This window comes from Rissa tridactyla, chromosome 6, assembly GCF_028500815.1.
Source record: "Rissa tridactyla isolate bRisTri1 chromosome 6, bRisTri1.patW.cur.20221130, whole genome shotgun sequence".
NCBI classification, from domain to species: domain Eukaryota; kingdom Metazoa; phylum Chordata; class Aves; order Charadriiformes; family Laridae; genus Rissa; species Rissa tridactyla.
In genome coordinates, this window is record NC_071471.1 from 34,068,515 (window position 1) to 34,085,298 (window position 16,784).

At 41.3% G+C, this 16,784-nt stretch overlaps 1 protein-coding gene across 17 annotated transcripts in view; it reads right to left on the reverse strand.

Annotated features, from left to right (window-relative positions):
* PCDH15 (protocadherin related 15) overlaps positions 1-16,784 on the reverse strand; it is an 827,643-nt gene that overhangs the window by 140,705 nt on the left and 670,154 nt on the right. For all 17 annotated transcript variants that reach the window (XM_054204839.1, XM_054204838.1, XM_054204854.1 and 14 more), the window contains one exon: positions 4,447-4,575. In XM_054204839.1, the coding sequence (XP_054060814.1) occupies positions 4,447-4,575 (129 nt within the window). The remainder of the gene's footprint in view (positions 1-4,446; positions 4,576-16,784) is intronic.

Below are 16,784 nucleotides of genomic sequence, written 5' to 3' on the forward strand. Positions count from 1 at the left end.
ACTCTGAAAAATTCCGTGATTCCATGATTTCTTCTCTCATTTAAAAAAAGCAGCAGATGACAGAGGTATTACACACACTGTTTACAAACCGCTTTCATTAGTGGAGTTTATTTATACTGTCGCCATTTTAGGGAAGATCTAAGGTCCAGTGACACTTGAACATCTGATTAGGGGTTGGCTTGTCCACTGCCCGTATTTTCCTTCTCATTCCCTTTCATGTCCCTACCTCCCCTTGATACCAACATGTTCATGTTGGAGATGTCAAACTGTGCTGATCAGTGACACAAAAATATGCCTACAAGAAACAAATGATGTGTGTGTGTGAAAGAATCTGGGTAAATATAGGAAACAGATGAATAAAAACTTCAGCCAAGTGGTTTGTTTCCTCTCCTGGGCCCCATCAGGTCAACAGCTTCTTATTCAACCACAGACTGCATTTTTAAAGTCTGTAACAAACTACTCAGGACTGTCTTTTACTGAAGAAAAATGCAGACCTTTTGCAGATTTTACAGTCGATACATCGATCCCCATGTAAATTTCCTTCCACTTTTTTACCCCCTATGCACCTGGTGTTGATAAACAGCACACTGTACAATGGAAATCATTCAGACACCCCGTCTTCGGCAGGACCTCAGCTGGTTTAGACTGCAACAGGCAATAAGGTGCCCGAATTTCATTTTCAAGTTTCCCATTTGAAGCTTTTTCTTTCCTGTTGGTCCTTTGTAGAGAACTTCGTTTGGCAATTCTCCTCCTGTCTTGCTGGGGGATCCCCATGATCAGACATGAAAGAACAGCAGGGAATCTAACACACTTCCGACTGCTCCAATTTAGACAACACTGTGTAAAATAAAAGGGATTTGAAATACATCCGCTATACTTTTAGCCTTATTCTTTCTAGCTTTTGTTCTTTTAATCTTCAGTATGCTCCTCGAATCCCCACAGGCACCACTCCTACACCGGGTCCTTTGGGAGCTCCAGCTGGCAGAGCAGGAGCTATCGGAGTGGCAGAGGGCGAGCGCACTTCAGAGGGGGAATACTGCCTGCTCCAATAACCCCTGCCTTTGCCAGAAAATCTTTCATCGCCCTTGTTCTGCCTCTCCCTGGGAAACTAATTCCCAAACGTTACCGAAGCCCTTATGGGAATCCCTTTTTAAGCCCAACTTTCCCACTCACACCAAAGTAGAGCACAGAAATCTCTTGTCTGTGGCAAGAGTTATTCATGGGAGTGCTTGACCTCATTGTTTTATATCCCAAATTGCTTATAACCTTACCTTTATTAGGGGAGGGGGAAAAACGGAGGGTGTGAATGGGATTCATCACTTGTTTACAACATATGAGCGGACAAGAGACACGAAGCTTTGCAGTCTCAGGAGAGGAAAGAAAGATAAAGCCCATGTAGACAGTCAAGAATAGGAAAAACATTCCAACAGCTCTTCACATGTTATCTAGACTATTTCTAACACTTTAATAAAGGTACTGATAAATTTGTTATGGCTTTACCTTTCTACTTATTGACATCATAGAAAATATACCCAGACTTACCAGCATTACTACCATGTCAGCGGCCAATTGTAAAAAAAAATAAATTTAAAAAATAAATAACAGTAGCTGCTGCTAATAATCCAACCACGTAATAATTGGTTTGGGTGGATCTTGCATGAATAAAATAATGGATTTCACTATAAAATATATTCAAATAGTAAGCTGATTAGAAATAAAATAAATTCCGTTGGGAGGGACCTCTGGAGGTTGCTTCGTTCATCCTTCAGCAGCCAGGTCATTGCTTATGACTTATTTCCTTAAACAGTCCATAACTTTATCATCTTCTACTGCGGGTAGTGCCTTCCTTCCCCAGACTGACACTGGGCTCAGGCAGCTGATGATCCTGACGCCAAACCCTACCACTAAAAAAACCCGAGGCACCGAAGTAGTTGAGCACCTTTTCCATACATATCCTTCGTGCCCAGGTCCCCTGCCTTAAGGAGCAGCAGGGCCTATATATTCTTAAGTCTTAAGATAAAAATCTCTTGCTATATTTTTCCTGAAGCCAACATACAAAAGGGAAAAGGACACCACAAAAACCTGTTTATTTTTGTTTGTCTATTATTTTTTTTTTTCAATCCTCTATGTCACTGCTTACTCTGGTGGATTTCAGGTTTCTGTTGGAAATGAATACAGTGAAAGACACTCTGAAAATCGGGCTTGCCAGCCAGAGGCTTAGTTCTTGGTAGTGGAAACACAAGACACAATAAGGGCTACCTTCTTTTTTTACCAGGCTATTTTCGTCTAAAATAGGTCTTTGTACTTTAACCACATTACAGCCTCTATACCAAATGTATTCCCATAGAAACCTCTCCCAGACCTACTGCGGTTCTAATGTACTGTGAAGCACAACACCACGACAAAAGCTACTGGGGGTTTTTAAACAAGAATACCCTCAAACAACATAGCTACACCTAAATGTTCATCATCCTTATTTCACCAATCTCACTGAAGCCAGAAAAAAATTCCAAATACCAACATCACTCCCTGCTATACTATCTATTTGCGACTATGAAACAGTGGAAACTACATGCAGTATTTGTGCTATAAAGAGAAAGCTTTTTCCGTCCAGAGACCAGGAATTAGGACTGGTGATAAACACAACAATAAATGATATAACCAGTTTTGCCTTTCCACAACCAGGAATAAGCTATCACAAGGCTTCATTAAATATTTTCATTTCCATACAATTTAGAAATTATACTTATTTATAAGATAGAGAGGTTCTGTTGCAATGACTTGTTTTATTTTATAGTCCCATCTAAGCTAAAAATAGAGCAAATCTAGTGTTTGAAAAGATTATTGCACCTTGAGGGCACCCAGCAAAATACAAAATGGATTTTAAAGATATATTGTACTGATTTGAAATATCATGTCCCTACATTTTAGGATGCAAAATGAAAAATGACCACATAAGATGAACACAATGACAAAACCCAAAGCAATAATTTATCAATTTACAGAAACTGACTTAGTTGCAGGGATCCTGATTTCTGTGTGTCCAAGGCTTCAAAACAGCCTTTGACGTGGCTGATATTTCAGTCTAGCGTAACAAAATTAAGCTTTAGGAAAAGTGTAACCTTCATCAATGCTGACAAAAGTTATTTCCCTTGAAAATTAGACCTGAGCTTGGCCAGCTTCCGAGCAGTACCCACCTTTAATGATCCCAGGTTACACAGCAAGGAGAGCACAGACACATGTAGAATCACTTCAGTATAAGTGCAAATGAAACTGTACTGAAAAAGCCTACAAAATGTAAAGTATAACTTGGAGGAAATCAAACTTCGTGAATACGTAATGAAATCGGAAAGAAACAGAAACCTATCCCAAAGAAGCATTTTTTCAATTTAGAAATACCAGAAAACAACTGAACTTCACACGTAAAGAACACAAAATTACCAAGAAAGATGACAGACAAGAAACACCGATGAATGTCTTACTGAATAATATGAATTTGGAAAGAAACATGGTTATTATGGTTATATGCTACCCGATATGGTTCCCACGCTACCCAAAATGTCCAATTCTCTGAAGGTACCGCTAATACGACAGTTAAGGAGCTCCCATTTTCTACTGATATGGTTGCCACTGGAAAGAAAGGCAGTTTTTTCACCAAAATTCCTGAAAAAACATGCTCCCAAATTAATCTTTTAGCTACAACTCATACTGCATCCAACCTTTGTGCTAACTCATCACTGAAGGAAGCATGAAACAACACACTAAACTATTAGTTCAAAAAAACCCACCTCATTCATTCTTCTTTCACCTGATGTTAGGAAAAACTGACTTTGACCAAAAAAAAGTGATATATGTTTCAAGTGACTGAATCTGCATTCGGTAGTCCAGAAGACCCATACACATTATAAAAATTTACACAGCTTCAAATCACTCAAATTAACAATACCCCAAGCATCATCTGTTTTTATGACACGTAATCAATTATTTCAGTCAACAGTTTAACTGTTTTTCCTTTTAATGGCCTTAAAATTTTCTATATGCATGACAACTTTATGTACTTATGCGTCACCCATTCAGTATTTTAGAAAAATATTTTAAAAGAAATCAGAGTATAAAAACATGGCAATAATGTTGTAACATCGTAAATCTGTTATCAGCAAGCTTTTACAGTGGTGCGTGTCTTCAAAGACAGTTTTTTAAGAGCTATTTTTAAATGAAAAAGCCTTTTTGGCTATTAAGCATAGAAAAGAAGAAAATCAATTCTGTATTTTAGAGTCCAAAAGATGACTTTGATAACATAAATGCATCTGACAAGAGACACTTTGCATTTAAACCCAAGACGTTTTGATGTGAGTTTGTCTAAGGTACAATTATTTTGTGCTCTTTCCTAATAGTCAGGACAGTTTGGGTAATAAAGAATTTAACTCTGCACAGTTAATAACTTACCCGTACTTGACCAACAAAAGCATTGGCTTCCTCTTCCTGTACGGATAGGTTTTTAGGTAGAAACATATCAAAAATGGGTCCGTTGTCATTTACATCCGTCACCACTATATTAACAGTAGCAGTTGAGGTCTACAGAGAAAGATAACATTATGAACAAATTACCTTCATTTTACAATTCCACAGATGACAACCCATCAGCAACCTTACTGCTGTGTATTACACCCATCAATACAGAATCACAGGTAAACAGATTATCGATTTCTTTTTCGCATGTTTTTGTGAAAGAGAAAGCATTATTCATTTGAAGAGTATATTTTTACAGTTCTTATAAGACAAAACAGGCTCCAGACTGAATAACATATTGGAGAGGCACAAAGGACATCAGGTATCTTTTTTCTTATATGGTCTTTTAAGGATGTAAGAAGTAAGTAAGGAAGTAAGAAAGTAAGAACTTACATTCTGAGTGGGGAAAAGGCTAGAAATACCAAAATTTGCCAGAACTACAAATTTGCAAAGAAACTACTGATTTTACTAACCAAAATATGCTAGTGTGATGATTAGCGCAGATGGTTAGTCAGCCTCTTAGCTGGCACAATCATGCTACCACAGCTCTGTGGTGAGCTCAGCGATCTCCATCATCCTTCACCCACATCACGCTGACGTGCTATTACGCATTAGCACATCAACTTTAACAGAGAGGTGCCTAGTGAGAACAGCATAATTAACTATATTTAACACACAAAGAATTTCAGCAAACACGTCTGTGCTTCCTACTGAATTTTTCTATCCAAATCAAAGCAATTGGAGAGTGAAATACTTTGTTTGCAGATCTTCACAGTTTGAGTCAGACCTCTTTTCACTGCTCCTACATACCAAGCATTTCAGACGCAAACCACCACATTGTTGTATTTAATACATTATTGCAATTATACATTATTGCATTTTAGATCAATTCGACAAATGCTAACACCTTATCAGAGATATTTTGATTCCATAAACTCCAAACCAGCAGAGCAGCAAGTACCATTGTGAATTGTAGCTTCAGGTTTATTACAGTTTAAGATTGTAATAGAAACAGATACATCAGTTAACACCAGCTACTTCACGCAGTTAGTTATTGCAGAATATGCCTAAGCATTGGCATCTCTTAACTTCTCCATTTCTCAAGTTTCACAGTTTCACATTGAGGTGAAATACCTCAGTTTGAGCCTCATGAATTTAAACATTGTGGCAAGAGCAATAGAAACCATGCCTTTGTTTTATACCTTATAAATATAACAATGGAAGAGCTGAGGCCAATAATGCAAGTTTCTGTGGCCAGTGACACGAGTTGCAAAGAGAAGGAATGAACAGTACTCTTCATCCACCAGGGAAAAGAGAAGCACTATTGGGCAAAACCCACGGTAAGGAAGATTGTAGTTTTACACGAGGGAAGCCTTTCATCGCAAGAACAGAGAAGCACGAGCGCAGACAGCGCAGGGAGGCCACAACATCTTCCCCAGGAGCAAGAGGCATTGGTATCTGTCACGACAGTTGCAGTGTAGGCTGCTGCAGAGGTGGAGCAGGGCATGGGAGACTGACCTGGTGTTAGAACACTGGGTCATTGTCTATGAAGGCTTCTTTCAGTGTTTTATTCAGTTCACATGCAAGGAAAATAAAATTATCTTATTCTATAAATACAGCCTGTTAGACAAGTATTCTAAGGGAGACAGATGGTAGAAAGAGACACACGTGAAGTTTAATACTGATGCCTCATTGCTGCGGATTGCTAATGATGGCTGTCCAGGCTCTGCTTTGTACTCTTCCCCCAGTGAGAGTAATATTTGTAACAATGTTTATGCTGCAGCCACTACTGCTGTGAAGCGCAGTGTAAAATCAAACGCTGCATCAAATCGGCTTTCCTGTGCCATATCTAGATGCCTTCTGATACTGAGCTACTTTGTGTCAAGCTATGCTGGGGGAAATCTATATGGCATTGCACAGAATGGTAGAGGTTGGAAGGGTCCTCTGGAGATCATCTAGTCCAACCCCCTGCCAGAGCAGGGTCACCCAGAGCAGGTGGCACAAGAAGGCGTCCAGGCGGGTTTGGAATGTCTCCAGAGACGGAGACTCCACCACCTCTCTGGACAGCCTGTGCCAGGGCTCTGCCACCCTCAGAGGAAAGAAGCTCCTCCTCGTGTTTAGGTGGAACTTCATATGCTCAAGTTTGTGCCCGTTACCTCTTGTCCTGTCCCTGGGCACCACCGAAAAGAGCCTGGCCCCATCCTCCTGACACCCACTCTTTCAGTATTTATAAGCGTTGATAAGGTCCCCCCCTCAGCTGTCTTTTTTCCAGACTGAAGAGACACAAATCCCTCAGCCTTTCTTCATAAGAGACATGTTCCAGTCCCCTAATCATCTTGGTAGCCCTCTGCAGTACCATCTCCAGCAGTTCCCTGTCCTTCTTGAACCGGGGAGCCCAGAACTGGACACAATGCTCCAGGTGCGGCCACCCCAGGGCAGAGCAGAGGGGGAGGATGACCTCCCTCCACCTGCTGGCCACACTCTTCTTGATGCACCCCAGGATGCCATTGGCCTTCTTGGTCACAAGAGCACATTGCTGGCTCACAATTACAGTTACAGTACTTACACAGTGCGGATGTCACCCCTGAAAGAGCCCTTTGCTTTAGGCACAAGACTAACCGATCTGTTAGGAAGCGGCACCTCACAGGTTTCATAGCAAAGCCTGTGAACAACCTCCATTAAAAAACCAACCAAAAAGTCTGAAGGTATTCTGCATCTTTTCTGAAGCACCTTCTGCAGTATGTCCCATGAACAAACCTCAAGCAGATTTACACCGTCACAGCTCCGTGCAGTAACTGCCCACAATAAATGCAGAATATCGTCTAATTTCTATTAAGGGGCAAGCTCCTTGTATCTGACACATGGGAAAAGCACTTGCAAAGGACAACTAATGCACTCAAAACCTACTCCCTATCTTAATAGCATTTGATCACGCTTTCATTGCTGTGGCGCCAGTTCAATCTGATAACTTACTCTCTGCAGAGAGATCCTGTAACAGGTCAATCTCCTTCACCTTCCAAATCCTCAGGCTTGGCAAGGGGCCCAGTTGCCAGTACTGGAGCCAGCCGTCTCTCTTCCCGGTTGTGAATCTGGCTGGTGCGTTTGCAGGGTCCCAGGCATTCAGTGGGGTGCTACCTGTGCCAGCAGCCTTCCTTGGCAACCCCTCCTGATACCCACACGGCAAGGGGCAGATCCCAAACGCACACCAGTGGCATAAATAACATCCATGCACCAGACAGCTCTTTCAGAGTGGGTTTTTCTACAGCTTTTGTACGGAGGTAAATGCAGAAAGAAAATCTGTTCCACAATAAGCAACATACAATAACTTCTTCATATTTAAAAAGTAACAAATACAGAATATCTTGAAACAAACAAACAAAAAGATGCTTTCAGGCTGGCTTCTTATCATAGAATCACAGAATTACAGAATTATATTATATATGATATTTGCTTAGGCTCAGTTATTTGCTACTGGTTTCTGAAACTGCCATTCTCACGTTCAACTTACATAAGGAAAATGCACTTTACAGTTTATGCCTCGTTGCCAACACAAAACACAGTCCAGAACGTTTGCTGTGATGATGTGCAACACACACTGAATGTAAATCAATCTCCTGAAGCTAACTTGATTTTACAGAATATAGGGTAATAAAAACTCCTAGATTTAATAAACTGAGAGAAATATGTCATAAAAAACACTGGTTTAAGACAGTGAGTACTTCTCATTTTGAAAAACATTTCCATTCAGGAGAATTTTAATGGGATGTGCCTGATAATCTGCAGCGTGGTTACTCCTGCCGCTGCTGAACCAACCCCCAGCAGCTCTCAGAGCAGCCGCCAGAACCCGGCTTTGCATCCGGTAACTTCTGAATCAAGTGCTGGAAGTCAAATCACTGTTGTGAATTACTTACACATCTAGCTTTTGGCCGTAAGTGCGTGCCAGTGGGGAGGGGCTCACATACTTTTTTTAAATAAACGTAGCAACACGTTACAAGGGACTCCTATGAGCACTTCTCCTAAACAGCAGTGTTCTTCTAAAGCCAAGCAACTCTCTGCTCTGCAAGCATGCTATTAACAACATGACCCTGCAGCAATACTTTTACATCTTGAACAAAAAAGGGAACTTTTCTTGCCTTCAAGCCTTCTTGAAACCCAATCATTATAATATTATTAGAAATACAGAGCTTACTGAAAAACTGGAATGAGTCTAGAAGGGGTCATTTGAAGACATATCAAAGGAAACTCAGGTTTCTCCTAAAAGCAGACAGTGGCGGCAGCAGGGAAGGCTGCGCTCTGCTTAATACAACCTGGATTTTAAGGTGAATTTTAAGATCCTTTCTAACATCTTTATCAATGATTTAGAGGAGGTAACAAAGCACAGTCTCCTTAAGTTTGCAGGCGACATCAAGCTGGGGGTAACAGCCAATATGCTGGAGGACAGGGCTGCCGTTCAGAAGGACCTCAGCCGGCTGAGACATGGAACCCCGTGACATTCAGCAAGGACAAAAGCCCAGTCCTGCCCTGAGGAGGAAAGAGCCCTCGGCAGGGGCCCTGGCCGGCAGCAGCTCTGCGGGAAAGGCCTGTGAGTATTGTCAAACAGCGAGTGGAGCAGGAGCAGCTGCGTGCCCTTGGCAGCAACATGCGACAGCAGCTCCTGGGCTGTGCGGACAGGGGACCAGCCTGGAGACCCAAGAAGGGGACTGTCCCCTCTCATCAGCCCTCATAAGACCTACATACTCAGCAGAAAAAATGGATGTAAACTGAAACAAGAGAGGTTCAGACTTGGGCACAAGCAGTAGCTTCTTCCCACTAGGACCAAAATGAGAGCATTTCAGCATGATGAAGCAAAAGTGTTTCCTATCCACTGTGCTCGAGCTTGTTTTCACACTGTAGACAGGTACTGGGAACCTGCTCTCAGCACGTCCTGGATAAGAACATGAAGAATCAAGTCTGACGCCTTTTTGTCATTAGATAGGAGTTACCCGAAAAAAGCAATAAAACAACTACCAGCCTGACTTATGCATATGATGGCTAAAAGCTTTCTTGAGTGATTCTTCAGGTTATTCTGCGACATACGGTAGGAACTGTCATTGGTGCTGAGGGATCCCAGGTCAGACTAAATCCCCGGACTAACAAGAATTGGAAAAATTGCAGAGTTTTTGCTTGGCTTAGTTTTGCAAGAAAAAAAAGAAAGTTTGTGGGGATTTTATAAGAAGGAAGAGAGGGAGGAGGTAGGGGAACAGACATTTGGAATTGCTTCCCAACTCTTCAGTTACCTAAGAATTTTAGTATTTTTCAAATTGATAGCAATACTTGTATTCCCCTTAAGCATCCCACCTGCCAGCCAGCATGGCCACACAGGACAGTGCTCCACTTGTTATAGAGTCTCAAGTCATACTTAAACTTTCACTCATGAATTTAAAAAGCAGTATTTTTGCAAAGGAATGGTATTTTATCGACACGCCAAACAGGAAAATTATTTTATAAAATTAAGTTTTCTTTTCTTCCTAAACTTCCAGGGGTACTAAAATAAGATCCTGTAAGAAGACCAACATTTCAAATAATATCCTCATTGTTATATTAGTTCCAACATACCAAACTATCAAAAGTGGATACATTCAGTGGCAGGATCACCAAGAGGAGCATTCGTAACAAGCTCTGGGTTAGCAGCAATGCCCTGGTGTTCTCTTCCTTCAAATCAGTAACAACAAACTCTGAAACTGAGAAAGAATATCCCACTGACAGAGCAATGCCAACCTTTTATACAAAGTGGTAGTCAGTTGCCTACCTTCCTTTCTTTGAGATGCATAAAGCAGGAGTTCTGCCATTAGCATCAGAAACTGCTATAATCAAAGATGATTAAATAAAATCAACATTTTTATATCCCCATTAGATGGCTCCAAAGATTTGCTTAAGCTGTGGCTTGCAGAGAGCTTAAGACCGACATGCTGTTCTGAAATGGCCTTTATTAGACAACTAGAATAAATGACAGCAGCTTATTCACAACTGCAGTACAGGGCAGTATTGGTAACATCATGATCATCCGTCCTGTGGATAATGTAGAAAGTCACCAGCAACACTAAAATCACATTGGCTAAATAATCATTGCTTAGAAGTTATGTTCAGGGCTAGCCATAACCTTTTTTCAGTCTGTCACTGGAACAGAAAAGAAGAAAGCCAAGTAGACTATGGGTCATGGCCGTTCCTACAGCAGCCAAGTTAACTACCTGGCATGCTAGTCAACAGGCGAGAAGGACCACAGGTAGTGAATGCATGCTCTGAGGATAAAAGGCGCCCCGCGGAGAGGATAAAAGGAAACACACTGAGAAAGTGTTGCTATATTGTGTATGAAGCTCAGTTTCTCATACTGTTAGAGAAGCCTATAATTTCTCATTACCATTTTCAACTGCAGGTAGTGGCAGCTGCTCCCACTGTCACGTAAACGGCACTTCATTTTCTTTGTCACTAGCTTAAGTTTTTCCGCCAAGGAAACCTCCAGCAGACAGATGGAGAGGTGGTGATGCTTTTAACTTTGTCACAACTCATCACATTGGAATTTTTAAATCATTAATGAAGAGCGTGAGGAACTACAAGAGTAATTCTCGCCTTTGACTACCAAAGCAGCAAAAGTTATACTTAATGACAAATTCTGATTGGGTGCCCATTTATTTCTGCAAAGCCAGCTTTCTTGTCTTGTGTGGGGAAAGAGCTCTATTTCCACATCTCATAGTCTCAAGATTAGAAAAAAAGATTTAATTTCTCTTCATTCACTGGTTCTCATACTTCCAAGTGCTGTAACATATATCTGGAACCCATGTCCCAGCTCCCTACAACATTACTGTCCTCTTCGTTTGGCTCTAGTCTCGCACCCCTGCCAGGTGACCTGCATTTGGCAGACTAAAATTAAGAGACAATGCTTACAACTACCAGCAGCACAAAGCAAATTTTTCCTTGCAAAGCCTGGGGAAAACAAATAGAGAAAAAGATGATATTTGAAGAAAATCAGTTGCCAATATAATCTTTTAATTCTCCCACTTGATTGTATACATGCTATTTTGTTCATTACATACTTCAGAATGAAAGCAAATAGTATCACAGATTTCTTAAGGAATTGTGAAAAGTTGGAGCGTTTTGTAGAGAATCCTAAGAGAGAGAGTAAAACAGCGTGCTCTCATGAAACAGAGCTGCTGTTTTGCTAAAGCTCTTGCCATATGTTTAATTACCACTAAAAGTCTCAAAACAAACTTGAGTGGTTCCCCAAAGTAATGAGAGACACCTAGTTCACAACCGGTTTTGTGTATCAACTGAATGGATACTCCTTGTGCAAATACCAAGATAATACAGTTAAGAATACCTAAAGAACTGCCTTGGCTGCTTTAAAACTAGGCATTTCTACTAAAGATTTGTCAAGTATGGTTCAGAAATGAGAGTTGAAGCTATTACCAGAAATTCACGCAGGGGAAAAAAGTAGTAGAGCCTCGCATCAGGCGTTTCCTATTTATTACTGAAGCTAACTGTGTTTACTTCTCTTTTATAATAAACATAAGTCAAACAAAAGATCAACAGCTGCAATTTATAGTTTTCTTAGGGCCACTAAAATAGTTCTTACATATATAATTCTTCCCTTAGCAATAACTGTAACATTTACATCGCCTCCACAAATATCTTTTGTCCTAAGCATGCCAGGGTCTGACAAATGTTATGGAAGATAAATTTGAAGGAAATTTCACTCCTGACTTATTTTATTTGTACCCTGCCATTTAAATTGAAGTTGGGAATTGATGAGAGCATTCTACGCCTTGGAGAGGAAACATTCTTAGCTCTAATGTCAAGCAAGTTTATTAATTTAGACAAACTCTAAGACAAACGCTATCAACTCTAGATATAACTAGTTTGCAAATAATAACATCTGAGGGAAAGCCCAAGGCCTTATTTCATCGAAAAAGAAACTGTAAGTAATGCTTCTGATCTACGTATCAGGACTTGTCTATAGTCAATTCAAGAAAATGACACTTAAATGATGATATCCAAAACAAGAGCTATTCTTTACCAAGTAGAGGAAACAGCTGCTCAGATCTTAAAATACTGGGAGTGATAAGGACCAGAATCAAATACACATGAACTACAGAACAGGTAAACTGCCATGCTGTCCAAGCTCAGCGCTCCAGGAGAGTGACAGCCTGAAGAGTGACGTTGCTAACGGGAATCTAATAACGGCTGGTAACGGAGGATGACAATCAAGCGCCAAAGTCAGAAAAAATGATGGCTAAATGTGCACAACTGGTTACGGCCTTGGTCACTAACCTTTTTGAATGCAGAGAAGCTGCATAAACCACATCCACCAGGCCATGGGGAAGGGGACCATGTTACTTTTTTCCGGTCTGTTCCTATCAGCAAGGCTGCAAGCCTCAGGTATTTTCAGACCTTGTTTCCTTCCAGTGCAGGGCATGAGAACTTTAAAAGCCGTATCTATCGACCCTCTACATCCCTCCAAGTTATAAAGAAGTAGCCAGCTGGACTGCAAAGAAATTTAGGAGAGAGAAGAGACTGAGGCTGAAGGGAAAGACAAGGCTGGAGCTTGTCAATAATTTCATTAATGAAAAAAGATCAGAAAAAGCCTGGGGAGGAGATAAAGAGAAAAGCTGTCAAATACACAAATACAAATCCCCAAAGGAAACCCTCCAAAACCAAAACCTCACACATCCCAAAAGAAAATAAAAAAGATGAGAACTTCAGTGGGAAAGGAAGAGAAAATCATGAGCTGTCAGTGTGCACTAGCAGCCCAGGAAGCCAATTGTATCCTGGGCTGCATCAGGAGAAGCATGGCCAGCAGGTCGAGGGAGGTGATTCTCCCCCTCTACTCCTCTCTCATGAGACGCCACCTGGAGTACTGCATCCAATTCTGGAGCCCCTACTACAAGAAAGATACAGACGTGCTGGAGCGTGTCCAGAGAAGGGCCACGAGGATGATCAGAGGGCTGGAGCACCTCTCCTATGAGGAGAGACTGAGACAGTTGGGGTTGCTCAGTCTGGAGAAAAGAAGGCTCCGAGGAGACCTTAGAGCGGCCTACCAGTATCTTAAGGGGGCTACAAGAAAGCTGGTGAGGGACTTTTTAGGATGTCGGGTAGTGGTAGGACTAGAGGGAATGGATTAAAACTAGAGATGGGACAATTCAGATCGGATGTTAGGAAGAAGTTCTTCACCATGAGGGTGGTGAGACACTGGAACAGGTTGCCCAGAGAGGTGGTGGACGCCCCATCCCTGGAAGTTTTTAAGGCCAGGCTGGACGGGGCTCTGAGCAACCTGATTTAGTGGGAGGTGTCCCTGCCCAGGGCAGGGGGGTTGGAACTAGATGATCTTTAAGGTCCCTTCCAACCCTGACAATTCTATGATTTTACATTGACGAAATGTCCTTGACAAATGGATGGGACTGATGGGAGAGGTCTCCACGCTTATGCCGCTCACTAGCCATGTAACGGCCAGGGCTATAAGCCTGCGTGTCTATTTGAGGAAGAGTATTGATCTGCGCTCCGAGCAGCTGAAAAGCATCTCAGTATTACAGGAATGAAACATTGCTGTTTCTATGGGATGAACCAGCAGTAGCTGGTAGCGTACATCCCAAGCTACATGGTTCAGGCTAAACAACCCAAATTTAGAGCATCCTGTGTGCTACGCATCACCTACCACAGTTGGAGGCTAACGTACAAAGTAGCCTGTGTTTGCCATGCAGCCCAGCAGGGACAAAGATGCGGAAAAATTGGTCTGCATCTAAATGAAAAGCTCAGGATTCAGTGTCTTACTCACAAATAAATAAAGCTGTGGCAATTACCAATGTCTTTATACCATAAACCAAACCTGAGAATTTCAGAACAAGTGAGGAACATGGACTGCCAGAGCCTTCAGCTGCAACTCGCCTAGCATTCCTGCATGGGTTATCGATATACTGGAGACCGCGCTGCTGTTATAAAAGGAACAGAGGTTTCTCTAACCTGCAAGACCCGTCTGAGAGGCACACTCAGCTACAGAGGGGTTGAAGGCAAGGAGCTTTAAGAGGTGTCTGCTTTTGAGCTCTCTTTGCACATACAGTCCTGGCTGAAAAAGTCTGCCCAACTTATGCTTTCCAGTCTAACTAGAATTCATGGCCATGGTATTTACTGTCAAGACTGTGCTATTATGGAATATACACAGTAACATAACGCATACTCAGTGTTACACTATACATTACTGCTATTGTGAACTCTCCTGCAAGATCTATTTTAACATGGTTCTCCTTCAGCTTATTTATTTTGGCATACAAAATGCTTCAATAATCCTTGGTGCAGAACTGTTTCTCACCTTAAAATAATTGAAGTCATCTTTCAAAACGGAATTACAATCTGCTTAAAATCTTTGATTGAAAACTGTGATGAATCTTTTTGTTTATGAGGATTACTTAAATCATCCCTTCCCTCTTAGCATTTGAAATCAAAGCCTTTATGACGAATATTGGGCCTTTATGAGGAATTCAGTTTGGGAGTCTCCTAAAACTTGCCCTAATAACAGAGGGTGCACGGAGATGCCAAGGCATGGAGAAAAGCCTTCTCTCACAGAAGGGGAAATCTGGCTGGACAAATTCTTCTCGTGTAAACTGAAATGTACAGATCAGCTGGATTCTTTAAGGCTTTCTCATGTGAAGTACGTAACTTTTCAGGGAAATAGCAATAGGCAGTGTTTCTCTTTAGTTACAGTTTGTAATCTTGAAAAGAAAATAATTCGAGGATGAGTTCTTTAGAGGAGGAAGTACAAAATCATTTATCTGTTTATATCATTCCTTTTCATGTATCTAAGAACTATTCCTTCCCACTGCACCAACAGATCAAAATAAACGTGCTGCATTAAGGTAGCATTAAAGTTCCACAGTATGAACGGATGACATTGATTATATTTTTTTGGGCAATCTTGTTTTACAGTTTACAAAAAGGTCAGTTAAGTAGAAGCCTTTTTCAATACAAGCCTCTTTGTACACAAAATCTCTGTTCAGTGAGTATTTACCAAAAGAGGCACGCATGGTTAATCTTGATAGATAATGGAACTGATGTGGAGCAGATATAAGTAATATTTACAGGAGTAACAGAAAATTTACTGTAGTTAATTAATTCTCTGTACGCAGCTCAAGCAGTAAATCTTTGTCTAAATTACCTTGATCTAGTGCTACCTGTTTGCTTTAAGGAAAGTAATTTATTCAAGTGTCATGGGAGATAGATGCTCTAAATTATTAATGATCTTCTAAGACGACTGAAATACCGAAGTCTAACTTACACTAAGCCTAACTGCAGCCAGGAATATGGTTTTCAGAGCTTCTAAATTCTAAGCCCCACTGATTTAAGCTCCTGTACTGAGTACGTTGCAAATCCTTGAAGGTTTTAACCACACTTAAAGGTTGAACATTGCAGCGTCTCACTTTTATGCACCAGACATCGCAGTGGAATTTGGAATCCAGTGCTGGGTACCCAGAACCACATATAGAAAGCACAGAAAAATATTTAACATGTCTTTAAAAATGCCAATTCAATCCCAATTTGGCACCCAGATGCTCTGGGCCAGCCCAGACAACCAAGAAAACGGTTCTCTTTCAGATGCCTTTCTAAGGGTTGCCTGATGGTGCCTCTGTCTCCTCAGGAAACATGGCTCCAAATCAGTTTTGGGGTCTGCAATGCTAAAATTACTCCATTTTTTTCCATGAAGTGTTCTTTGCAGAAGAAATGGTCACAGTCTGAGATTAACAGGCAAGATCAAACCCTCCCAAAGCTAGGTCGCCTCTGATCTTTCCTACCAGCAAATCTCAGATTGAACAGCACAACTTCAAAAAAGCAGACGGACAACAGCTATTTCTGGACTTCCAAAGTAGTTCAGTGGCCTGGTGGTTAAGACACACTCTGGGAAAGCAGGTTAAGTAAACCTTGAGTCTTCTAAGACCTAGAAGAGAATATGAACCTTCATCAGTATTTTCTGGGTGCCACAAAGTGAGCGTGACAAGGGACATCAATGTTGTTGCTCTCCTGCAGGAAGGCTGTAGCTGCCTGGAAGGTTGAGAACAGCCCTCCTGGATGACTGACAATTTTTAAGAATACCTAATTACTAGTTCCCAAATGGCTTTGTAAGCTAGGCACTGAGCTGCTCACTTTTGCAAAGACTTGGGCAGAAGCACATTTCTGAAGCGCTGGGTGAATATTTTCAAGACTAGGCATCTGTATTTGGAGGTTTGAATTCTGCTTAAATCACACCATACACACTA